At 41.5% G+C, this 26,045-nt stretch overlaps 1 protein-coding gene and 1 long non-coding RNA gene across 7 annotated transcripts in view; one reads left to right on the forward strand and one right to left on the reverse strand.

The window, feature by feature from the left end:
• PROX1 (prospero homeobox 1) overlaps nucleotides 1-12,243 on the forward strand; it is a 49,685-nt gene extending 37,442 nt beyond the window's left edge. For 3 of the 5 annotated variants that reach the window (XM_065058433.1, XM_065058434.1, XM_065058435.1), the window contains one exon: nucleotides 6,481-12,243. In XM_065058433.1, the coding sequence (XP_064914505.1) occupies nucleotides 6,481-6,669 (189 nt within the window). In that variant the 3' untranslated portion in view covers nucleotides 6,670-12,243. The remainder of the gene's footprint in view (nucleotides 1-6,480) is intronic. The other 2 variants (XM_065058436.1, XM_065058437.1) reach the window with 1 other exon arrangement.
• A 1,830-nt stretch (nucleotides 12,244-14,073) lies between these two features.
• The window catches only part of LOC135579125 (uncharacterized), a 60,478-nt gene continuing 48,506 nt past the window's right edge, over nucleotides 14,074-26,045 (reverse strand). For both annotated transcript variants that reach the window (XR_010471614.1, XR_010471613.1), the window contains exons 3-4: nucleotides 19,929-20,002; nucleotides 14,074-15,453 (exon numbers count right to left, since the gene is read on the reverse strand). This is a non-coding gene — a long non-coding RNA (uncharacterized LOC135579125). The remainder of the gene's footprint in view (nucleotides 15,454-19,928; nucleotides 20,003-26,045) is intronic.

Genomic DNA, 26,045 nt, shown 5'->3' on the forward strand with positions numbered 1-26,045 from the left:
ACTTCACTAAAATGAGGTTGCTGTTACCTACAGCTGAAATTTTACAAGAAATCACAGCCAACAATGAACTGACAATTTTGCTACAGCTTTCTGCAGCTATACTACCAACAGACACATCAGGCCAATAAATCTTCACTGTTTGCTTATGAGAACCCACACACCAGCCTAAACTGGGCACCCTTACATAAGGTGGTGTGTACTTTATGCCACAGGCATCAGAGTGAACTGCTCTCTTGGAGTATGAGTGGGGATCAACGTGCTTCTGAGGAAAACATGTGCCCCAGCCCAGCACAACCGGGGGTGGGCCATCCGCAGGGAAAGCAATCTCTGTTGAAACCAATGGAGTGGTGAAAACCTACATCGCTGAGGAGCTACCCCTTGGTAGCCTCCCACGTGTGCTCAAGGAGAGGGACTTACACTCCACATTTATTGCGTGCAATATTAATGCATGAGCTGGCAAGAGATAAAAACATGAAGCCATTTGGGCACCTAAGACGCAGGCTTCCTGCTCTAAAAGAGTGTGTCTGGGAGCCGATGACTTCTCTTTCTGTCCTGGAGGTTCCACGTAAGCAAATCACAGCCCCCCGCAGAGGGGAAGGCCGCCTCTCTGACTTGGTGCCTTTTTATCTGGTAATCGCTGTGTGGCCTTCCTAAAGCATCTGAGTTTATCCATTTAAGTCCACCCTGTCTGAGGTACAAGTCCCCAGCTTGTGCTACTGCTGTCAGGAGATATGTCTCTCCTTGATCAATATTTACTTAACAAACAGCAGGGATAGGAGAGTTTGTTTAGAGGAATCATGTGTGCACAAGGGTGAATGAATGCTCGGTAAAGTACTTCACCTGTTTGTCTCCTTTCCTGGGGTATCTTTTCTGCTTCAGACCTTCTGCTGGGCTTTGCTACCATTGCCCCTGTGAACATGCGAAAAGCCACCCTGCTTTAGGACAGTTTGGCAATCGGCTGCAGAAAATGAACTTGCAAGTAAATAGTTTAGTCCCTGTTCTAGGAAAGTTGGAGGGAGAAGTTTAGGAACTTTGTGAAATTAATTCTCTGGTTAAAAAATAATTGTCAGTCAAATAAACTTCCAAGACTTGCACACTTACAGAAGAAAAAATGTCAAAGAAGTTTTAAGCATTTTGTTGGCACAAAATAATTTTAAATTGCCACTGCGAAGAACCCAGAGTGTTCTACAGAAGAAATTTACATGCAGGTAAAATTACAAGGAAGGAATTATGCGTAGTATTTTTAAAGAATAACTGTAGAAAGGTCTCCTGTTCATTTATCCAACTAAAACAGTTGTTTCTGATGCCTGAAGTCATTGCATGCAATTAGCTTTGAGGCATCTGAGTCTAGTTTGGGGGGGGGGTGTATTTTATTTTGTGAATCAGAGTTGTAAAAGCCATCTGAAATATTCATGCAGAATTGTCTGAGAAGCAGTTTCTGTTTTATTTACTGCACAGTAGAACAGCCACAGTGGATTAGCTCTACAATACCCGTAACAAAAGCACAACAGCTGATGCATGTGATGTTAGGAGGTGACAAAACAGTTAAAGTATGCTGCTGGCTACAGGCAAGCAGTCAGCAGATGCAGACAAAAGGGTTTGTGACAAGAATAACTCTCTCTCCAAGGCGAGCAGTCAAGAGTATCCAAAATACCAATACCCTTTTCTCCTTGACATTGTCTTCTTACAGTCAGCATTTTATTGCCCTTTTATAGTAAAAAAACAAAACACAATTCTCTGGAATATCGGTTTTAACTTGACTTTCACAATTCTGTGATCTTTACATCTGTATTGCTTTTCCTATCCTCTAGATTTACCACTTGAGCAAGAATTTTTGAAAGTTTAAAAGATGAACTGTGAAGAAGCTCACCCTTAATAGGATTAACGACATGAAATACACATATAAATCTTTGAGCAGACCGGTGGCTTGTTTTGTCATTTGGTTTTTGGTGTTTTCCCCCTTTTCTATTAAGAGAGAATTAAGCATCTTATTTTGCTAATGAAGAAATAAGGCTTGGGTAGAAATTAAAGGTTTGCTTGACAATGGGAGAGATTTAGGTGCTGGAGACTGTGAATGAGCTGATGTTTATTTCAGAAGTGTGAAAAATCAGCTTATATATCTCCAGAAAAAAAAAAAAAAGGAGAGAGAGAGAGAGGCTGTCTTCTTTCTAACCTTTGTAATTCCCCTTCTATTCTCTGTGACATTCATTCAGCTGCCAAGCATGTTTGGCAAGGCTTGAGCCAGTGAGCGCACTTCCAGTGACCGCTAACCTTGGTATGTCCTGACACTTATGATGAGTATCTGCAGGACACAGAAGGCAGGCAGGCTGCTATGTCAGGCTTTTATTATGTACTGCAGAGGCTGGGGACAGTCAGTTTAATAAAACAAATCATCCTTGAAGGTAAAGCAACTGGGAAGAGGAGGAGGGCTCGGGGAGGGGAGGAGAGGAGAGGAGATGAGGGGAATGGGAGGGAAGGGAAGGGAGAAAAAGTCTTTGCCGCGCAACCCAAAAAATAAATGAATTAACTAATAAAAGATACAAGACGACCCAATAATGAGAAAAACAGTGAAGGGCCACTGATCAGCCACCAACTTGAGACACGTGTCTACTCGTAGTGTGCCCTCCTTCCCAACGGTGATTTTTAAAGTCTGTGCATGCCATCAGAAAGGGAAGCCTGATCCTCTTTGTTGGTTTAAAATCAGTGTTGCCTCACTGATTCTCCTCGAGCAACGCTGACTTAGACCTGCTGAGGATCTGCCCTCACCTTCCCAGTCATCACTGCCTTTTGGCTAATGTTTTCCTTGCAAATAAACCCTACAAGTATTTATAAAGCATACTGCTTTCTGCAACTGCGTATGCTTCTGTATGAAAGAAGTGTGAGTTAGGTCTGACTTGACTCCAACTTTTGAGCCATTGGAACTATACTGTTACTCACACAGAAGTAGTTGGTGCTGAGTTATTTTTAACAAAGTATTCCCCCAAAGTGCTGATCCAAATGGTTCGGCATGGTAGTTGTACATACAAACCCAGGAGTGAAATAGTTCAGGTTTGTTCAAACCAAGGATAATGCCAGTAGTTAAAACAGCACAAATAGGCAAGAACAGATGAAAGCTTTAATGCCTTCCCAGTTTTCATAGACGGGGATGTGTTAACGTGGCCAACGCTTGAGAAGAAGTGCTGTGGTGGTTGTTGGGCTGCGTGAGGAGGTGTGGGACCTGTGCGCACCAGGTGTAAATCAGCATAACTGCCCCGAGGCTGGTAAAGCCCGGCTGATTTACACTGGCCCAAAGTTCAGCCTGGGACTTGTTCCTTGGCAGCAGAGCTAAGTTTTATTGAGAAAGCATGCGACAAAATGTGATTTCTTTCTAAATCAGTCTGATGTGGAGGCTTCAGCCTGAAACCCACCTAACTTCCTCCTGAGCAGAGCTCATTGTCTTCCCTCCTGGTGAATATACAGTGTGATTCTTTGATTGACTGCTGCCACCTGATGCTAAGAAAATGCCCTGGGTTCATACTAGGGATTGTTGGTTCTATTAAAAGCAACGTAGATGGAGTTTATTTGTCACTGAAGCATATTCTGCAGATGTTCCTACTTCAGAGATGTTCAGTCAGTTAGGTGTAAAGATGCGCTGAATAGGTCGCCATCACTTAGGGTCAGGGAAATGCTACCCCCAGACACATAATTAACATGGCTGACTGATTATTGCCCAGTGAAAAATCTAACAACCCATCCATTTAAATATTTATTTTCAAGCTCTGGACTTTTCTTAATTTCAAAAAACCCAACAACACTGTGCAGTTACTCCTTCTAGAAAGGAAAAATGTCAGCCGACGTGCTGTCCTGTGGGGATTAATCACAGTGTTATTCACATTACAACATGCAAAGTAACGTGTTTAATCCAGTCTGACATGAAAAATTGCTAATAACATCCCAAAAGGAAAGAGCTATGAATGGCTTTAATGCCTGAGGAGCAGGGGAGGTCTTTGAGAACTTGGCATTATGAGGAGGTCTCCTCAAACCCCCCACAGGGCTTCGTTCACTGTTATGGTTGTGGGCTGCTCTCTGCAGCTTGTTGTCCCAAGTTCAAAGGGGCCTGGCCTTGTACTTGTGACTCGGGTACAATGAAGCCAGACCTTAAAAGTTAATTTCTAGCCTAAAAGAAAACCCTGCATGTCTTTAGGGGGGTGGGAGGCCTGGAAGGTAGTGGTTTCAGGGGTTTCATGCTTCTGTTTCATGTTTCCTACTCCGTGGAAAAGCAGCATCCCCTACCTGGAAAACTTCCATATGCACAGGTAGAAATTGAACAGCAAAGGCTCGGTGTAAAACCCAGATTGTGCCTTTCATGCTTGAAGTTGTCATGGGTGTAACCATGTGGGAAGAAGTAGGACTTTTTGCATCTGGACTTCATGCTTCTCATGCTGGTGCTTGTGATTGCCTCCCTCTTGTCTCCAGCGATTTGGAAGGGAAGAAAGCCATCTAATACAGGTCCTCTGGAGCGGACACTGAAATTGAAAGGTGTGAACTGTTTTTCTCAAGCACAAAGGCAAAAAGCAACCAGTTTCGCCCTTGTGAGCTAATATCAGTGTGTGCACCAGAAAGACGGTTATCTACTACATTTCTTGCTTTCTAGTAACATGTAGTCAATGACTCCTTCCTCTTGGTGGGCACTCAGCAATACCAAGGGTGATGAACAGCACATGAGCTGTTGTTTGGACTGCCTGAAACGAAAAGTATATCATTTTTTATATCAATGCAAGAATGAGACAAGCGTGGTGTCTTTTGTAGATGTATTACCAAGTGCCCAAACAGCAGAGTGCTTATGTGAAGTTTTAAGTTATTTCTTTGAGCTGGAGCAAGTGAAACATAATAGCTGTTTTCTTCCTTCATAATTATTGCTGGAATAGAACATCTGTAAAAGCATTTCTGCCTGTGCGGCCTGTTGAATGAAAAATTTGTACAGAAGGCAGCCTGTCTTTGGGAGCAGAGAAAAACACGTGGGGGCTGGATTTCACTCTGGGAGGCTGGCAAAGGGCTTGTGCGGGCTGCGGGGCTTCTGGAAGCAGAGTTTGTCAGCTGGTGTTGGGGGAGCTGATCTCATGCTGATCTGATGGCAAAACGTGGCTTGCAAACTGCCCCCGTTCCCCCGGCAGTGGCAGGTGAGTGAGGCTCCGGAGCTCTGTTGTGTCAGGTTAAACACACGCATTTCCAGGCAGGTTTTCTGAAAGTGGCTTCTAAAGGGAGAAGGACAAGAGCCTGAAGTAGAGGATAAGGTGCTGGTGCTGATCTGGCAATGCGATGCACATTCAGTGACATCTGACCAGGTGTCTGTTGGCCACAGGAATGGTTGAAGTGGCCCCCAGTGCAGGCTGGAGAACTTCTCTTGCCAGAGTGGGCAAAGAATAGCAGTGAGGGAATACTTGCTATTATAAGCATGCTGGCTACTAGCCGGCCGTGTATTAGCAGTTCTAGAGCTGTGAAGCCATATTTCCATCATAAAAATGGAAAAGAATACCTTTATGGAGATGACCTCAACCTTGCAGCTGACCTATGGTTCGTTGTAGTGATTGCTTTTGAATCATTTAAGGCAGAGGGTAAGGAGGTGCTGCTGGTGCTTGAGACATCTACTTAAGATGAATTACCAAAGTTTGGAGGTAACTGTGGTTTTTTAACATTCACGCATTGTTCAGGGGCTTCTGAGAGTGGCCTGCCCCTGCTAGGTGGCCTTTTGGCTCACCCATGAAGCGACAGTGACATTTAGAAAACCCGGATGAGTTTGACGCATCCCAGTTCAGAGGTCACTTGGAGCACAATGCACCCACTGAAGAGGTTTGGGTCTTATTTCTAGGCTTCTGAAAAAGATGGGAAGACCATAATGTCTCCCGAGAAAGCCATCTTATGGGGGTTGTGTTGTGCGCAGCAGCCGCAGAAGCGAGCCATTAGCTGAAGGCTTGCTTGCTGGCTTACTTGGTTTTTGAACTACAAAAACCATTCAGAGATACCATATTTCTTCGATAGTTTTCAGCAGTGGTTGTGATGAAAGTTAAGCACAGAGGTACAGAGGGCTTTCTGTGCATGCAGAGCTTTTATATTAGTTCCCACATGGCGAGAAGAACATAGTTGTACATGCATGGGTAAAATACCAAGCAGAGATTTCTCTCCTTAAAGACAATTGTGTTTGTTTCCCCTCCTGCTAATTATATCCTATAAATCCCCCACTCTCCAAACGCAGACAGTAACATTTCGTTACCTACATTCTGTCAGTAGACTTTGCAAAGATCTCTAACACATGTTATAAAAGTTATTGCTATAGTACTATATATAACAGCTTTGCATAAGAGAATAGAAGGCTGCCACATTTAGAAAATGCAGGTGCTATGTAAGCCCCTTTCTGAAAGAAAGAACTTAGCTCAGTTTCCTTTGAAGAACCAGAGACTTGAAATTGAAAACTGTATTAATGCCATTGTCTCCTTGTATCAGCAGGTTCCAGAGAGATTCCTGGAAGTGGCTCAGATCACGTTACGGGAGTTTTTCAATGCCATTATCGCAGGCAAAGATGTTGATCCTTCCTGGAAGAAGGCCATATACAAGGTCATCTGTAAGCTGGACAGTGAGGTCCCCGAGATTTTCAAATCCCCAAACTGCCTACAAGAGCTTCTTCATGAGTAGAGAGTTCAGCAGCTATTTATGAATGTATGAAAGTAGCAGTCCCCTTCTGATGCCCAAGTCATGTGTGTCTCTATTTTAATTTCATATATATGTGTATCGCATACATATATATGTATATGAAATTAGACTGTGATCCCTTCTGGATTTAAGTTTTCATTCGGTTCCAAGGGGATGGTTATTTTACTTCAGCCTTCGGTTTACTTTTGCCCGAGACCCTTAACATTTGGAGAATCAACTGGGTTAATTTTCAGGGAGAAGAGTTTGGAAGCGTGTAAAAGCCTGTCTTAGCAAGTTAGGGCATTATGTTTAAAAATGCTTTGTCAGATTTATTGCTTGCTGCAAAGTGGCATTTTGTCTTAGTGAGACTAATGTCATGGCACAACACTACAGACAATGAAGTTATATGATGTTTATACTGCTAAAGGTCTGAACTCTGTGGAGTCACTTCATAAGCTTTGAGCTTTTTTTTTTTTTAATTTTATATACTTTTTAACCAATAACTAGATTTTTGTTTCATACTTCAAAAAACTCTACAACATCTATTTTAGGTACTCACTCCGAGAAGTGATACCCAGAAAAGCAAACCCTATTCTTCGTGCTTTCCTTACAGAAGCGATAAATACCCTGCCCCAGTAATCAACATGCCAGGTTGTTGTTTCTCTAAATTGCAGCAAGGGACATTTGCACAAATCAAATACCGTTCTTGCAGGGTGAGGCCAGTAATTCATGCACAATATTGTATCGACAACACTAAGTTTGGAATATGGTCAGCTTATTAAAGCGGAAGCATTTCACTCTCCATAGAGTAAAAATGAAACCTTCAGTGTCCTATATTGCCGTGTCTCGGTCTTACTCTAAGTGGCGTTAGTCCCTACATTTATTCTTTTCTCAGTCCATTTTGCCCCGAAAAATCCTCTTTCCAGTATACAAAATTTTCTGTCTGTATTTGACAACTGTCCTGAGAAGCACTTTTTGAATTCTCTTAGATATAGTAGAAGGAAACGTCTTCACCTGACAGTGCTGAAGCAAAGGAAAAGAAAAAAAGTCTTGTTTGTAGCTGTAAAGTATAATTAGTCTTCTCCTAACGAGAAGAATAAAAATTACATTTTCATAAAAATCTAATCAAGCATATACAAAAATTGCAGTGTCCTCCTGGCTATGCAGGGTTCAGGTAGCCAAACAGGATTTTAAAAATTACAGTGAGTGCAGCTTTAAAAGCAAAAAAAAACCCGTTTGAGCAACGTGCTGCACTTGTCTTGTGAAGCCAGAGCTAGTCTTGACCAAAATCTGAGCTACGGTGTAAAGTCCGTGATGGATCTGGGTTCTCCTGAATGCTGCAGCGCGACACGTCAGCAGGCGGAAAGAAAGCTAGCTGCTAGTTCTCGGGCTTTCTTCACTGGCTCTCCTTTTCTCACGTTTTCAGAAAGGTATCGGTCTCCAGAAGTTCGGGGGAAGGTTGAATATGCGATGGCACTCTGTATTTGTCATTTTCTCTGTCGTCTTTTGTACAGATGCAGTAAGAATTTATTGTTATCGACAATAGTATTTTCCCTGATATAATTCAATCTGAATCTAGAGGAAGTCCTGATTAGCTGCGAATTATATTTAGACCATTGAGGATATTGATATCTTATTTCTTTATTTTTGAATTACATTTTGACTTTGGAGAGTGAAAGTTTACCCATGTGACTGAAGAGCTGACCTGATCATTGCCATTTCGCTTCATTTACAAATACTGCTGATAGACAGAAATATATGAAAGCAATTATTGTTAGCAGAAAGCCTTAAAAACCTGCTGACTTCAAATGAAACAGCACAATCCTACGATTCCCTGTCATTCTTTTCAAGCACTGGCAGTATCTGAGGAGTAGAGGCAATGCAGACAAAAGCATGGGATGAAGTGCCAACATTTTCACTATGCATTAAAAGCAAAACAAATCTTCTTGATCTTAGATTCCCTGAGAGTACCTAATACTGTATGTATCCTTACAGTAGATAGGATGTGTCTTTTTCTTTTTTCCATTTTCTGTAGTTTTCTTTCATTTTCTTTATTTCTTTTTTATTCCTTTTTTTCCTTTTTGTTTTTTTTTGTGCATATTTGGTAAACATTACACTTCATAATGATGTAAACTCGAATTCATTAATTCCGAGTAAGAAAGGATGAAAATTGTGTTCATGCACTTTTTTGATTTATGGGAAGAAGTGGCATAAAATGCTCAAGTTTTAATACAGTTAAGTTCTTCATTGGCGTACCATCAGATACAAAATATAACCCTGCATTGTCACCTTGGACATAAGAAAGCAAAGCCATACTTTAGTCATGCTACGTGGACATACTGCTAGCTACCATCTCGATCTGCGATTTTAACGTTACTTTTATTATGTTTATTATTTCTATTGTTATTATTATTATTATTAATATTATTATTATTATTTGGCTGCAATGTGATTCACATAATCTAAAGAAGTGAAATTGTGTACTCAACACTTGATGTTGTTGCATTTATTTATTTATTTATATATAAGTAGCATAATCTTGATAGTAAATGAGGCATAGGAATTAAGAGTAGAAATTTCATCTGAAAAGCAAAATAAAAACCTCCTTGGTCTGAAAAAAAGGAATAAAGGATAATTTGGTCATTCCATTTATGTGGTTTTTCTGCATTTTATAGCCATATTGCCTTTGTGCCTCCCAGTACACCTAAAATTATAAATACATGGCATAGCTCCTACTAAATTGTAAGCAGAACACAGTTTCTTTCAAATAATCTCAATATTCTTTCACTAAAAATGGCTAAAAGGCAGGAGGCTACTTTTATCGTAATGGGAAGTTTACATAGGGAAAGAATTTCAAAATCCGTGTAGAAACCCCATGTTGCCATCCATTTACTGCTAATTCAGATTTATTTCTGCATATAAACTTGAGGTTATAGTCTGTGCCTAGACCTTAAATGCACCAGCGGAAGGATAAAAGAAATCCTTCAAAATACCAGTTTTTCCCCCACAAGTACAATTGTTCTTGTGCCTTCTGTGGCTTACAATTTTCATCTTTTAAACTTTATTTTTCAATTACTACAGCTGCAATAAACACTGATTTCTTTTTTTTTTCTGGCCGTTTGACATAATGTTGATAGCTATGCATATTTTGTGTCTTTTTAAAAATTAAAAAAAAAAAGAAAAAAAACAAAGCAGGAGAATACGTTTTTGAAGAAGAGAATTTTTAGAACAGTTTGATAATGCAAATTATTTTTTCTCAATTGTTTGAGCAGCATTCGAGTTTTGAAAATTCTTGTAGAAGCCAATTTTTTGTAACTGTGGTGCAAATCTTGTGTTTTCTTAGCCTGATGAAAAGTAGTATAGAAGCAATATTTCATACGTGACATATGTGCATATACATACGTAGTCAGACACACAGAGACAAAATGTGTGGGTGTATGTATGTATATATACACGGAAACACACAAAATATGCGTATGAAGTGAAAAGCTTACCTTTTTCCTATCTAGATTAAGAACCTATTTTAGGCATTTGTTATGTTTTGTGAAAAGAATGTTCTATTTGAAACTACAAAACATTTAATTCTTACTGTATCTCTGGTTGTTTAATGGGAACGTTTCACATTTAATGGTAAACACGTGGAAGATGTTAGAATGTAGTGACTATTTAAGAAAGTGTTCACCCATGTATTCCTGAGGTTTGCTTTGTGCCTCTGAGTATTATTTAATTAAAGTGTTTTAAGTTTGCAGAATCTTTGTTACTGTACCAGGTATGTGGGTGAACATTGAAAATCGAGGGGAACTTTTATAAAGCAATGTAAATATTCAACCTTACGGCTATTCTTGCATAAAGACATAAGATTTTAATAACTACATTCTGAAAACATCTGTTGAATTTATAAGAAACACTACAGTAACTGTATAGATAGTTGAAAGCATTCTTGAAAATCCAGCTCTCTACTTTTAAAAGTTAAGTCTCTTTCATCAGATGTCAAGGGAATGGGTAATACAGTTTCTGTAAAACTGCAGAATCTTTTTCTATGTATATGAAGTCAGTTAATAGAAAAATGTTTTTTTTCCGCAGGTTAATATTAATTAAGAAATAAAGGTGAAGATTTTGTGGCTTTAAAGATAGGATTTTCACCAGCAGCATTGAAAGATTATACATATATATATATACAGAAAGATATATATATATATATATTAAAAATGGAAAGTGGTTTACAAAACCCCCAAAATGAGCACTGTACATGAGAAGTGAAAGCAAAAACTATATTTGCCATGTGTATTATATAGCAATCATTGGTGTTAATAGTGCAAATGTTTCCTTCTGGTACCAACTATGTGTTTGAAAATTCCAATGCGCATTGTTTTCAAAAAGCTCCCCTTAAGGAATGTAACTGGTTTATATGAGTAAGCAGTTACTGTATTGCACTTAAATGTTCTGTTGAAGGAAATGCAATTTTGTTTTCTGTAGAACTGTTGGTTGTAAACCATCTATAAACTGAAGCTAAAAATGCTCATATTTAGAGCTGGGATGAAAACTGGTATTTAACCTTTGTATCTTCTTAGGAATATCCTTTTGAGTGTATGAAAGGTGGTGGCACTATGACTTTCTTGAGTCTTTTCATCTGAGCCACAGTCACCTCTCTCCCGAAGCAGCCACCTTCCAAATGCACAAATATACTGGGATATGTAGAAACAAATCTAGAAGAAACAGCGAGCTTACATTTCTCTGTGAAATCCATCCTTTCTGCATTAATTGTACCACTCGAGGGAGATAGTAGACAAACACAATAACCATCTCATTGCCATGTAACGTGTAAGAGTCGGAAACTAAAAAAGAAGGAAGAAAAATAAAGCCTCTTTAGGTTGGTTTTAATGCTGCCCAGAAGAGTCAAAGGTTAAGGTTTAAACTGATATTGTCCCAGCCATTACTCATATGTATATAGTTACAAAAGTGACAAAACACTGCCTTTATATTATTTAGCAATATGTTGTAAATAGCATTATTAAGCTCTTTTTTTGTAATAAAGACCCTTTAATTTGAAGATAGTACAATAACTGAACTGATAAAGTCAATTTTTGATTTTTTTTTTATTTTATTTTTTAGCTAGAGGCAATTTCAACTGTGGATTTTTTTTGTTGTTGTCTATTGTTCTGAAGACTTTGCATAATTTATTGGTTTAATTTATCCTAATTTATTTGATGAAGGTGTACAATTTTGTATTACCAAGGATGTACTGTAATATTAATTGATGACAAGATAAAACAGTAAGACTCCCCTGTCCGTTTGGAAAAAAAGGTGCAGTAGACAATTGATTGAAAAAAGTTACAATTCTAGCTTGGCAGCTACTAAATTTAAGATAAACACAGGAAAAATGTTTGGGGGGGGGGTGGATTTTATTTTGTGTGTTTAAAGCTTTTGTATACTCTCCAGACTTTTACCTTTTTGCTTTGTACCACTTAAAGGATACAGTAGTTCAATTGCCTTGTGTGCCTTCCATCTTCTCTAAACTGAATGTATGTGCAGTATATATGCAAGCTTGTGCAAAATAAAATATAAATTACAAGCTCATTGCCATTGTTTATATTTATTTCCAAAAGTTTATGTTGCCTCATATCAAGAGCTGGGCCACTGAATCTCCCGGCTGCCACCAGGCTGTGTCCAACACTCCGGTCCTCCGCAGGTTTTCTTTTCCTCTTAGTTCTAATTATTTATTAATGAAACTGCCAGCCCTCTTGCAAAACGGATATAATGATTTATCTAATCCGCTGTCGTACCTCCAGCACCAGTTAAGATAATGAATGTTATTTTGCAATAGTCAATCAAACAAGGAATAACTCCCTGCAAGAGACACATTATGTCTGAGGAACAGACAGCCCTTTAAATTAAGTGTAGCCAATGTGAGCTAGAAAGTACTTTTATTTGTGACGTTTAATGCTTTCCTGGGCGTACCTGTCATGCTGGTGTCCTGCAACAGGTAGTTCCACAGGCCAGGTGAATGTAGAAAAATGCTTATTTTGATGTGGTTCCATTTGCCCTGTTATCAGTTTGTCCTTGTTAATGGTAGTGTCCAGATACCATTCTGTACTCTTTTTACTACAACCTTTCTTGGATCACTTCCTTGTCAATCTGTATAATCATTAGCATTATATTTAACTAATCTGTTCTTACACATTTTCTCAAAATCCAAGTCTCATTTGTCCATTGTTTTTCTCTAGTCCTTCGCTATTTCTGCTGTTTCATATGTATCTTAAAATTTCGAGGTTGAGTGAACCTTTGATTTACATTATTGTCTGTGTTTCACATATGAATGGTCTGGTTTTGGCTTAGAATTGGTGCAGATGGCAGTAAGATGGTAGTTTATTTGGATCACAAAATCATGTAAGAATTTTCTGATTTTGAAGAAGGAGCATGTTAAAAATACGTTTTCATCTGAGGTCATTTATTTTCAGAATCTTCCCTGATTCAGCCTCAAGACACTGTACAGCTGAGCTGGAGCCTGAATCTAAAAACAAAATAAATACTTCATATCTGAAACAGCAATTAAAACTCCATGTTGTCTTGTACAACTGGAGTTGGATTTGCTGGGCCTCATCAACACCAGGTGTAAAGCAGGTCTGTGGAAGGACATGAAGGTGCACCTATATAACTAATAGTCATTTAGGTGTAAGATCTTCTCCATTCTTACTGCAAACAAATCACCTGTCCTAGCTCATGTCTATCCACGTTGCTGAACCAACACACTAGAAGCATTTTCAGGTCAAAATACCTGACATTCAGGTCATTTCTTAAGGAACTGGCTGTCCCACAGCACTTACTAATTGCCCGTGTATTCGGGAGGTTGCTCAGACCGTGGTGCGGTGAGCAGGGCAGACTGTAGCGTCCGGCACGAATAGCCTGTCAAGGTCGCTGCCACATCAGCTTCAGCAAGACTCCAGCCTTGAGAAGGTCCCTTTGCCGGTCTTGGTTCAGAGCAAGCACAGGCACCCCTGGAGGGAACCCACGAAAATGCTCTCCTTGTCAGAGGGAAGCCAGAGAGATGGTGAGGAGACTAAAACTAGGCAGCTGGTTAAGCCTCTCCTAGCAAGGGCAACTACAGATTACAAGGGAGGGCTCATTTTTGTGTTAGCTAGCAAGACTTACCTAGATGAAGGAGAGGGAGAGCATCCTTAGGTGCCCAGTTAATAGACCAAAGGATATGAGCTGGATGGGTAATTGCTAGCTCACTCTGACCCCTGATTAGTTTTTCTCTCAAATATACTGGTTCTATGAAATAGAAGATACTATTTACCATTTTACCCTGCAGTGGAAAGCACACAGATCGCTAAATAATAAATCCTGGCTATTGGCATCTCAGAATACTGCAGGAGTTCAGAGCTAGACTGGAACTTGGCAAGTAGTCCCTGTCATTGCAGAGGGCCAAATCAACTTTCCCAGGCTTCAAGCACCCTGAAATGATCCAAATTCTGCAGATCTGGCCATCTGTGCTTAGAAATCCTCAGTTCCCCTAATACCTGGAAATTTTGCAATAAGGAAGATATTACGTTCTAGCTTAAAAATCATAAGAAAGACATGAATTGTCCCTGAACAAGGAAAACAGAGCAGTTTTATGTCACTGAGACCGTCACTGGGAACTGGGGTCTCTTTACACGCCACATTGCAGAGAAACCAAATGTAGAAGACCGGCTGCATTTTGTGATTTGAGAGCCTGAAAGAATCAATCGCTCTCATTTTCTTAGTCTGTACCCTTACTTATGCCCAGTCTAGGTTGTGCCAACACAATTTCTATGGAGATGATCCCTCCTGATCCAGTCTTCCCTCTTTGTTAGGAGGGAAAGGGAGCTGACGGGTGAGTTGCAGCGTACAACTGACTACGTTTGGGAAGTAATGGCAAACAAGTCCGTGGCTCTTTGCAATGGGTTACAGTGTGTCCCCAAACAGACTAATCTGATTCAGTTTTAAAATACGGCACAGTGTTTATTTTAAAAACACAATACAGAAAAATAAATTAAATAAAGCTTAGTGTTCAACAGGGATGGAGAGCTCCCATGGTGGCAGCTGATCAGTGTTACTAACATGCCTGTCCCTCAAAGAGGTGAGAGAGGTATCTTTTATTTTTATATTTATATATATATATATATATTTATATATATTGGCTTAGGTTAGCCTGGCTCTTTCCAGAGCTGCAGAGCAGAGTGAGACACCGACTGCCGTGCAGAGAAAGGACCCCCCCACCTCGCTCTGCCCGGAGTCTAGGAGGATGTGATTGCATTTTCATGAATAAATCCTAGGCGAGTGAATAGTGGTACTTTCCCATTTATTTGGAAATCAGTGTGAAAAAACAAACAAACAAACAAGCTATTTGCTTCACAACAAAACACATGAAAATGAACTGCTGTTCGCACTCAAAGGCAGTTAATTGCATGCACTGTTTAATTTTATTCTTTAAAATTAGACTTAAGGTTGAGTCTCTAGCTAGGCAAAGGGAAGGTGGGGGGGGTGGGGAAAGAGGGAGAAAGGTGGCACAGATCGCTAAAGAAATACTACCAGCTCCAATGTAAATACGTTTGCAGTTTACAAGAGACCTGCCAGTCAGGCAGCTGTGGGAGGTAACAGGGGAGAACGCATGAGAGGAAAAAGTCTTGTGGCAACAGTGGCCAGTTTCATTATGGCCACTGCCAGACTGTGAAACAACTCTGGGGGCTTGAAATCCTATTGCCTATTAAAACTGGGCATGACAGCTCTTTTTTATGCTTCACCAGCCAGAGATGGAACCGCGTCCTAGGGGAAATAAGGAAAAATATTTATTACAAGTGTTTAACACCTTTTAGTACAAAACAACCCTAATATGCAGCACTCAAGGATAATTCATGCCAGCACATGTAAAACCAAGGGGAATTGCTTATCAGCTAAATAATTTGGTTGGAGCTTTTAAAAGAAGAGATGATGCTCCAGTCAAAACTCCAAGCCCAGATTTATCTGAAGAGGGGGTACTTTAGATTTTTTTTTTTTAATATTAATTTTACAATTTCTCAGTAATTGACAAAGCCTCTGACAACACACTCGTCCCAGGGACTGCATGGCTGCCTGATTTGGGCTGAAAAGTGGCAGCTCAGGCTGAGGCTTACCTGCCCCTCATGCACAGCAATAGATGTTGGTCTATTTAAGAAAGATGCAGAACAGTTAGGGGTGGATCTCAAACAGCCCACGAGACTAAGGCTTAAACTGCTTTAAAAGGCTTGAAAAATGTGCACCCTGAGCTTGCCTTAGATTGCAAAGCACTCTTGAAGCCTGAGGATTCTCGGTTCAAGGGATATATTTAAAACCTCTCCTAATAAAATGTGTGTATTTAGAAGTGGCAAAATATAAAATGAAATTCACCGCTTTCTTACATGAACCTACGCATTATGACTTCCCAGCTTTTGGTGAAACCTCAAGCTCAGGCAGGGAGCTCCACTGCGCACCGAGTGCCAGAGGCAAAAACCTCGAGCGCTTTCAAAAGGCTGAGCTCAAAGCTTTTCGTGCTGCCGGCTGCGTGTCCCTGTTTCACAGACAGTAAAATGCAGCCGTGGGATGGCGATGCCTCCTCCCTGGGACCCCCTGCCTGCCCGCCGCCGAGCCCGGAGCAGCGCCTGGTCCTCCAGCCCCCTGCCTGGGCACTGCCAGCCCTCTGCGTTACTCATTAATGCTTGTGTTACTCGTTAACAGCCCGAGCAAGGGCTTCCTGTGCAGCCCTCGCAAAGCCCACGGTTCATATTGCGCAATTGATGCACTGCTGCCGTTCTCGTTTTATTTCCTAGCCGAAACCTTGTTTTCTGGCATCCTTTGCCATCCTTGCGAGTCACCGGAGCTGATATTTTAAAATACTGTTTACCCACCTATTTGCTTTCGCAGAAATTGGGGGGAACCACAGAGAAATTGGAAAAGCCCTCCGTAGTGAGGATCTCCCCCTGCCCGTGAGCCCAGCTGCTCCCTCCTCAGGAAGGGCTCGCTGCTTAAACAGCATTTCTGCCCTTCCAGAAATTTCCAGAGCATTGGGCAGACCTTCACCAGGGCCACAGCCAGCTGCTGGCTGCCGCATGGGGAGGAACAGGGCAACCACCCCGGAAAAGTGCCAGTTGTGGGGTGCCATAGTGGAATGAGGGGGGAATCACAGAATTATAGAATAGTTCGGGTTGGAAGGGACTCATCTAGTCCAACCCCCCTGCAATCAGCAGGGACATCTTCAACTAGATCAGGTTGCTCAGAGCCCCCTCCAGCCCAGTCTCCAGTGATGGGGCATCTACCAGCTGTCTGGGCAACCTGCTCTGCCAGGTACAAAGGGCCAGGCAGGTGAGCACTGCCCCAGGCCACCTGAGCTGCTCCTGACCCTGGGCAAAGGCACCGGGGTCCCCACAGTCCATGGGGTGCAGTGGCACCAGGGTCCGGACCCCCCACCACAGCGGGGTGGAGCTGGTGCCCAGTGGTGGGCAGCTCTGCCCTTCGCACAGCTCCCTCCCGGCATTTCCAAATTTCAGCACCATTCTTGTGTCTCTTTGGAGCAGGGAACTGGAAAGGGGGTGACTGTGGTTTTGACAAGGTAAACGTGACAGCAGCCCCAGCAAACAGGCATTTATATTGACCCCAGCAAAAGACCTGTACAATTGCCCCGTATTTCTGGATATAGTGTTATATCACTTGAAAAATTCAGGATTTGTCCAAAATGTGATACTCTTCATTGTTTTTTTTTTTTTTTTAAATAAATAATATCAGCAACATGTAATAATTATTATTGTTATCATTAACCTTAAGGAACTTTGTTCTTCCGTAAATATAAACAAAGTGTATTTATACTTAATCTGATTTCCAATGACCTGAAAAGAGGATGAAAGAAGTGCAAGATACAACTGGGGAGAAAATGGCGAGGGGGTGGGGGGGAAGCAGTGAGAGTGTTGAGTGCAAAAGAAAGAAAATTATCCCAATTCTAGCACTGCTGGAAAAACGTGAAAGTTATTGCCGCACAAAGAACCTCTTGAACTGTTCTGCCTTCCAAAATTTCTACTGCACTCTCTGCAGTTACTTGTGTATGGCAGAAGCAGCATCTTTGTATTATATGAACAGTCTGCTTCATAATCAAATACCATCTGTCGCTACATCTGAACTTGTTTTCAACATCTGTGCGTTCTGGTCTTAACAAAGCTTTAAAAACTAATTCAAAAACTTTCACAGATCACTGACTAAATATGTACATTTACCATCTTTCATATTGGTTTAAAATATTTCTTCTATAGCTGCATCCCCTTGGCTGGGAGTAGTTAAGATGTATACACTGAGTTGCTTTATTAAGCTTATTTTCTAATGGCCTTGGGTAGCCAAGTGCAAAAGAGGGACACTTGCTCAGGCACCGAGAGGACCCATCATATTCTTTCTTGGTGCCAATACAGTCCCTTTCTGCCAATGAGAAACCTGAAAGTTGATCAGCTACCATACCCCAATTACTCAAAATGACACTACAGATAAAACTGCAACCAAGGGGAGAATCAACTGTATGGCTTATATGCTGCTAAAGTGTGTCTGAACAAATGGTGAAGTAAAATCATGAGAGCCCTCAGGAGGATAAGTACGTTGTTACTTTGCACATGCTTCAGAAATGTGAAGTACATCTTTACAGAACTTTTGGCCAACCCCCTGGCAGATGTTGACCAGTTTTGCTTATGTATACATCAGTTGCAGAACACTAAAACAGAGATTGGAAATTTTAATTTAGTCAAGGCAGTTGGGCTAAAATGATGGCTTTTGTTGAAACCATTAAATAGAGCTGCCTAATGAAGTACAGTACAGCACTGGCAGACCGAGCTCTGATGAGATGCAGCAGCTTCCAAACTGCAGCCCTGCGAAGGGGAAGAAGGAAGCTTGCAAGTCTTTAACTGAAGTGGAATGGCGACAGCCCTTGTAAAGCTACGTTGGATTTTGTGTCGGAGAGCAAACGCACTTGTACATTATCGCCCTGACATTTTAACCATTAGTTGGAAACGTGCCGTTGCGCTTCCTGCCATATATTTCTCAATCCTATTTGTTAGAAAGTGAGCTAATAGACAGTGTGATGAAGTGATCATAAATTCACTTTCAAAGGGCATTTGGGTTCAGAGCCTAAAGATTGAATATGGCAAATTCTTAGGCACAGGGAAGAAGGTGGGGGCAGGAGGGTCATTCTCACTGATGGGTTCAGTGATTGATTCCACTACAGAACTATATTTGCCCTTTACTTGGCTGTTTAACACAGAATAGCTATAATAGGTTCCCGATCCATTATTCCTCTTTCTCCTAGGGTCACTATGAAGTTGAAAGAAAATATAACCTTGGCTGTGATAAAATAAACTTTAACATTATCAGGTGTTTGGAAATTGGAAGGTGTCTGATTGCTTTATATAGGATGCACACAAACACACACACACAAAGGGTTATAACATAATCCTCCGTGCCGTCTCTGACAAATGGTTATTACCACTCAGTATTAGTTTTTTGCTCATGCAATAATATGGTGTCAGGCAAGTCCACATAGCCTTGAAATTCTTCTTATTATACATAGCCTTCCAAAAATCACACGCAGTATGCTGCTTTTTTGACAGTCATAAGCAGCATTTATTTTTTTTTTTTAATAGGTGGCTTAGAACAAAATTTGCTTCAAGAGAGCAAAAAATTATCTGAAATGCAAGATGAAAATGAGTGCTTTAGCACAGGGCAGCCCCAAAATATTTTCAATAATTAGGAGAGACTTATGTTCCATTTCACTGTTTTATGTATTATATAGAATAGAGCAAGTGCCACTGTGGTGAAGCGTTTGTCTGCATTTCCCTTGTAAATCCTGGTTTTCCAGAGGGTTGCTGTAACTTGCCAATTTCAAATCGCACTGGGCTAACACTCACTAGACACATTGTCAGCCCAGATGCAAATTTCTGTTGTCACTACCAAAAATGAAATCAAGTGAAGCTGCTGGGTTTTAGTTCAAGGCAAAAGATAATGGTTTGGAGGGGATGGGGGGGTTGTTGTTGGTTTGGGTTTTTTTTTGGTCTTACTCCTACTTGGGATTTTGTTGTTGCAAAGGTCTGATTCAAATGGGTTTGTTTTGAAAGGGATGGGAAAGGAAGTTAGGGTGTGGATATTTTTATATACCTCAAAATATAAGTGACACATAGAGGGCTCAGGGAGAGAAGGGGGCAGCGTTCTGATGTGCTGCAGCTTACGGTCAGGCATATAGTATTTGAGGGTGCACCTACCGACCTCCATCCCAAGCTTTGCTTCTGTGTTGTAAAGCTCTTGGCATGCTAAGGGTCCATTCAGCAGCTGAATTCTGCAAGAAAACACAAAATTGGTTGACTCAGCTGGAGCAACTCATGTGAAGCACAGAGGCAAACCCTGGCCTCCTCCCCCAAGCCTTTGGGACCAACCTTTCAGGTTGCAGGACCCCGCAAACTCTACTGGCTGAACCATTAAGAAGGGGGCAAACCTCCCTACTTCAACATCCCCCAAACCTGCACCATCCCATGACAGGCACAGGAGAGTACAGGACTTTGGGGCTGCAGTCCCAAACATCCTCTGTGTGACAAGAAAAGGAGGGGTGCCTCCTCCTGCCAGTCCTGGCTGGTCCCACTGGGACTCAGGCCCTGGGTGGATGCAGGACGAGGAGGAAGAAGAGGAGGAGGAAGAGCAGAGGGAGGTTCACGAGGCATCACTGACAGAGAGCTCAGCAGGCTGAGCACCAAGAGCTGCTCTCCTCCACGGGTAGAGCTGGGGCCAGGCAGGTGAGCAACGTTTGCCAAATTGGCTAGAATTTTTCTGTTTTATCTGTTTTTCCCTTCACCTTAATTAACTAAAATTCCTTTCCAAACTTTGAAAAAACAAAACCAAAAACAAACAATGCTGAAGCATTCCTCTCCCCTTATTGATTGAGTCTTTTACTATTTAACAACCACTTGGTTTTGTGAGCTGCAAAAGGCTTTCCGAGATGCTGTTGGCTGCTTTCCTCTGAGGATGTACCTCTCCACCCCTGCAAGGCACAGGCACATAAATGCAGATTGAAAGCAGAGTTACACCAATGTAGTGCTACAGTATATTGTAAGAGAAATAGGAGAAATAGGCCTAAGGTCAAAGGGTTGTACCGAGGAGCAGTGCACTTGAAGATGTTTGCAAATCTAGAGGGTTTTCTGCAAGCAAAGAAATGGGGAGTCCCTGGGTGAACAGCTGTTACCAGCTCTGAACTAGAGAGGATGAAAAGTGCTGATACCGCACTCCAGCTGCCCGGAGAAAGACAAATTAGAGAAAATGTTTGTATCACTTAGCAGATATCCACAGGTCTTGTAGCACTTTTAAATCAGCCTCTCAGCTGATGTGACTTGCAGCTCTGTCAGTTGTGGGGTTTATCTCACTACTGTTGGAGGTGTCAGAATAGGGCTTGTGATATTTTTGGTGCTCTGGACTGAGAGACTAAGGGCAGCAGAAGTGACTATGATATTAGTAGTGTTATATCAATCTATACCAACTGAGGTTTCAGTCTGCTTATAGTAGTAGCAGGTTTATTTTATAAGCCATCGCTCATGTACTTGTCTCCAAGTTCCACAGCAATCAGAGCTATCCCATACACCACTTTAGCATAGAAAACAAGATCCATATTAGTCACACACTGCTTTCCCCACCTGGAAAAATACCCAAGTGGATTCCCCTTGAAAACAAAGGGCAATTCCCTGCCTGCTTAGAGTCAGACTAATATGTCACTTTTTTCCATATCCGGGCCCCCAGTTTCTGCATATTGATGCATTCCAACACAAAATTCAAGCTTTGAGATCAGAGGACCTCACCTAAATGTAAAGATTTTTCCACACAAAAGAGAAACTGGATTTGCCCTCTATGTAAGACACACAGCAGATAAAACCAATAATACCCTATCTCCCCCCATGACATCCTGGCCAGGAGCAGCAGCAATATATATTAAGGTATCATTTGACTGTTTACAGGGTTAAGTAACGAATAGCTGAAATCAGTCCTTGATATTTTTTTTAGTTTAATTCATCCAGTCATAAGTCTGTCTGGTAACCACCTATAATAAAGTAATAATAACGATAATAATAATAGTGCTTTGCACTTTTCAGTATCTTCCATCGAAAGCTATCTCAGTGTGCTTCATAAACATTACTCTTGCATCCATTCCTACAATTCCTTCACTTTCTCGTTGTCTTTATCTGTAGAATTTGCAATAATGTGACAGCATGAAGATCCTTACAAATAAACTTAGGCAAGATGTTATTTCAAGGAACTACAGAAAGTGTGAGGTAAGCTATTTGGGAGAAATTCAGTGGGTTGAGGATAGTATATGTTCATTTTGATAACGTATTATGTGCTCAGTTAAGGATAAAGTAAATCCATACCTTCTGCTAGGCTGGCTGGTATTTCTTGTATTAAAGGAACATAAATCAACATATACCACTCAGCATGTCTTATTTCTGAGACAAAAAATGAAGAAGAAGAAAAATGTCAGTGAAGAAATTCTGGAAATATATGGGATTCATTTATTTATTACAGATAATATTTTCTAAAATCTCAGTCTTATGATCACACATTTCTCTTATAAATAAGTCACAGCATTGAAAGGTGACAGAAGATGTACGTATGGGGTTGCAATTTGAGACTCCCTGGAACAGCAGTGCTCTCTTTATCTATGGTTATATGGCAGTCAGCTCACTAAACACAGTTACAGGACAAATAAGCAATGCTAACAAATTCTGCTACAGGTATTGTCTTCAATGTCCTGAACCGACTTCAGAACAAGGAAAGAAGAGGGTGGCTGCTCCAGGAAATTAATCTCTGGAAGCTTAGCCTGTCTCCAGTGGAAAACTCCTAGGGTGACATTCCCTCCGTGTGGGTAGCCAGCACAAAGCCCATGTAACTCTAAGCTTGCAGTAATGACTCCTTCCATCTCAGTGCTTTAATTTAAAGTGAAAGGGAAACAACATTTAAAAGACAAGGAAAACACATGAGAATGCACAAAATTAATGCAAGCAGGCAGATTTGGGAGAAAAATGCAGAGTAAAGAGGTGTTTTCTAAATGGAAAGTGCTGCTAAGCAGGAAAATCCCAATCTTCCACCAGTATCAGAGGCTTTACTCCTCTTGCATTGCATTAGCTTTGAATATTCTCTCCACAAAGAAGCTTGTCCCTCTGTTACTAAATGGCCATTTCTTTTGCTGGGCACTGCGACACCAACAACAAACTCGAATCCAGGCTGGACTCAAGCACAAGTCAGACGTGGGGAGAGGCACGGAGAGCAGAGGGAAAGCGGGACGGGCAACAAGCTCCAGTGGAGGACCAGGAGCAATAAGAGACCTGTGGTTCTTGCCTCAACTTCTCCATCCATAAAATACAAGCAGTAGTATCTTCCTGTGCTAAGTACATCCAGACAGCCTGTCTGTGTAAATGTTAAGACTGCTAGCAGCTATTACCCCTTCAGTAATTTCATTCTGCCCTTCCCCTTTTCTCAGTATGATAGTGACTATAGCACTAGCCCAGTAATTGAATATCTTCATGCCTCAAATTCCCTGGTATTTAATTTTTATATCATTCTCAGAACCTATCACATATTTGTTTTGATTTATTCAATATTGATCCTTTCTCTGACTTTCGAGCAGCTATCACCTTCCCCGCCTGTTCCCAGGGAATCTGCCAAGCCAGCAGTTTGTGATTTTGTCATAATACATGTGTTTCGTTCTCCGAGTGGCTGTCACAAGCTTCTGGATCTCACAAATGTTACATCCCCTCTTTTTATTCACATGTTCTGTATATTAAATATTCCCAGAGATGGGCTTTTTGTGTGTGGAGAAGCCAGGCTTTTTGCATCAGTTTGCAGAGTACAAATCTAAACCTTATTTAATGGAGAAAGAGAAGCTTGATTTTTGCTGGATTTGAATAAATGCTTTTATATTGCTTTCTATATACACCATGCGTACAAGAAGAGAAAAAAAAAAGCTGACTGAGGCAAACCTGGGCAACATTTTCTGAAGAGTCTGGGTGGCTTCGGCACATTTCGCTCTGTTAGCAGACACTTGCATTTTGCTTGCTCTCTGTACAACTTACCCAAGCGCCTCCCTCACTGTAGAAGTTCCAACTCACATATTCAAAACTGCCTTCCCCAAATCTCTTCTTTGTTAGCTGGTGGTCTCCTCCAGTGTGGCCATGACAGGAAGGCCACATGTCACCAGTCAAAGTATGCTCCAGTTAGGAGCTAGCCCTTGCCAAGGGAAAATAAAGCAAAGCCTCTATCGAGCTGTGTTAGGAGAAACACAACCAGCAGACCAGGGTAAGTTTTCATTCCCTCCTACTCAGCTCCATCTTGAATATTACCTCTGTTTTTGCAACCCTGCAAGTCAAAGTGGATGCCGAAAAACTGGAGACATCCCAGCAGAAGGCTACCAAGATCATTAGGGCTAAAGCACATGAATATTGAGGAAAGATTGAAGCAACTGGGCTTATTTAAGAAGGTGAAGAGGAGGCTGGGAAGGGAGGTCTCTAGTCAATATTTGAAGGGCAAATGACAATGAAGCTGCCCTTCTTGGTAGTGGTAGGCAGTAAAACAAGGAGCAATAACTGTGAGCTGTGGCTCCAGAGTTTCAGAACAGACATTAGGGAAAATTTACTCACTAGAAGAGCAGTGCACGAACAGGTTACCTGAGAGCTGACGTCTTTGTCTGTGAAGGATTTCAAGACTCACTGAGAAAAAACAAAAACACAGAGGTGGCATTATCTGGCCAGTTAGTAGTAGCTGTACACTGAGCAGGGGGCTGAAACAGATGACCTCCAGAGGTCTCTTGCAATCCACACTTCCATGGTCCAAAAATGTTACGGAAGTTCAAAGGAACTTTTTCAAGGAGCCCTCTGAGAGCGTACACATGTACACACTAACAGAGTGAGAAATCAAACAGGGCTTCCAATACAAACAACTTCTGAGGATGTTCCTCCATCAAAGTCAAGCTCCCATGATCTCCAAAGGTATTGCAGAGATGAAGCAGGGTAGAAGATTGCCGTTTGAAAAAAACAGTCCCAATGTTGTTCACATTCAAGTTTTTAGTCTTATTACCCCATGAAATTCTTATACCATTCAGGATGCCCCCAGCTTTCTGCAGATGCAACTGCCAGCTTCCTCCCACTTTCCTCCAGCTTCCTCCTTCCCAAACCCCTTTTCTCCTCAGACTGTTTTCCCTGCTTGTGAAAGATTATTTCTTTCTAATTCCACACCCTGAGATTATTCGGTTTTTGCCTCTTTTCTCTCAGGAATGTGTCATCTTGTGTAGACTCGAGATCTGGCTCCTTATCTCAAGTCATTTCCACTCACAGCAGCCTCAGAAATAATTGGTTAACTAGAGGCACATGCTTGAGTGCTGTATCCATTTTAACAGTTTGTGCTGTAGCACTCTGAGGAAGCAATGGTGGAAGAATCTATCCTTTTCTATAGAGAGGTATTTTTTGTTTGTTTGTTGTACAACCCTGGGCAGCTTACAAAGTAAAAGATGGGTTCAGACAGGGAATTTCAGAGATGGGTCAGACTTTTGCATGGATTCTTTTCAACAAATATTTTGCTGCATTACGATTTCTGCTGTTGCGTCCAGTGTCACCAGGGAACGGTTCAGCATAAACACCTCCTGAGGAACCGTTCCAGAGCCTAATGCCAACCTGAGACAGCTGCTGATGCTGAACAACATCATCAAGGGCCCACTGTCCCTTCCTGCCACTCCTCCTCCTTCACTACCAGTGAAAGAACTATGAAAAGACCAAGAGCTGGTGTACAGCCAATAAGAACTAAAGATCTTGCAGCTGGTTGTACCACCTGTGCCTTGTGAAATTCCAGCCAAAACAACGTCCCCTCCCTCCCCTCAGATAACCCCTTTATTAAATAGAAGGGCACAACACTTGATAACTTTATAAGCGGCAGTGACACGTGCAGAGCGGCAGATATGGAAGGCGACGGCTCCCGCTGTCGCTCGTGGCTGTGGACAAGTGACCGTGTTCTGTGGGTGTGCAGGGACACCCTGGGTGAGCCGCCTTGTACGTTCAAATCCACACGCAGCGTGTAAGCCACATTGTGCCAGATATATATAGCTGTTCAATGCCACCCTGCTGAGCCAGTGCCAGGACAGATCACATGGTGCTGGCTTTATTTGGGCTGGTTCAAGGGAGATGTACAGGATCCATGAGTGAAAGCACTGATACATGCTACTCTGACACAAAAGGAAGAATCCTTCACTTTGGGCCATAGAGCAAATCCAATGTTCTGGATTTCCCCGTTAATACCAAAGGGCGTTACACATACGTAGTCACAGCACATTGTCTCAGGCCAAGTTCCACCACACA

Source organism: Columba livia, chromosome 3 (genome assembly GCF_036013475.1).
Source record: "Columba livia isolate bColLiv1 breed racing homer chromosome 3, bColLiv1.pat.W.v2, whole genome shotgun sequence".
Classification (NCBI taxonomy): domain Eukaryota; kingdom Metazoa; phylum Chordata; class Aves; order Columbiformes; family Columbidae; genus Columba; species Columba livia.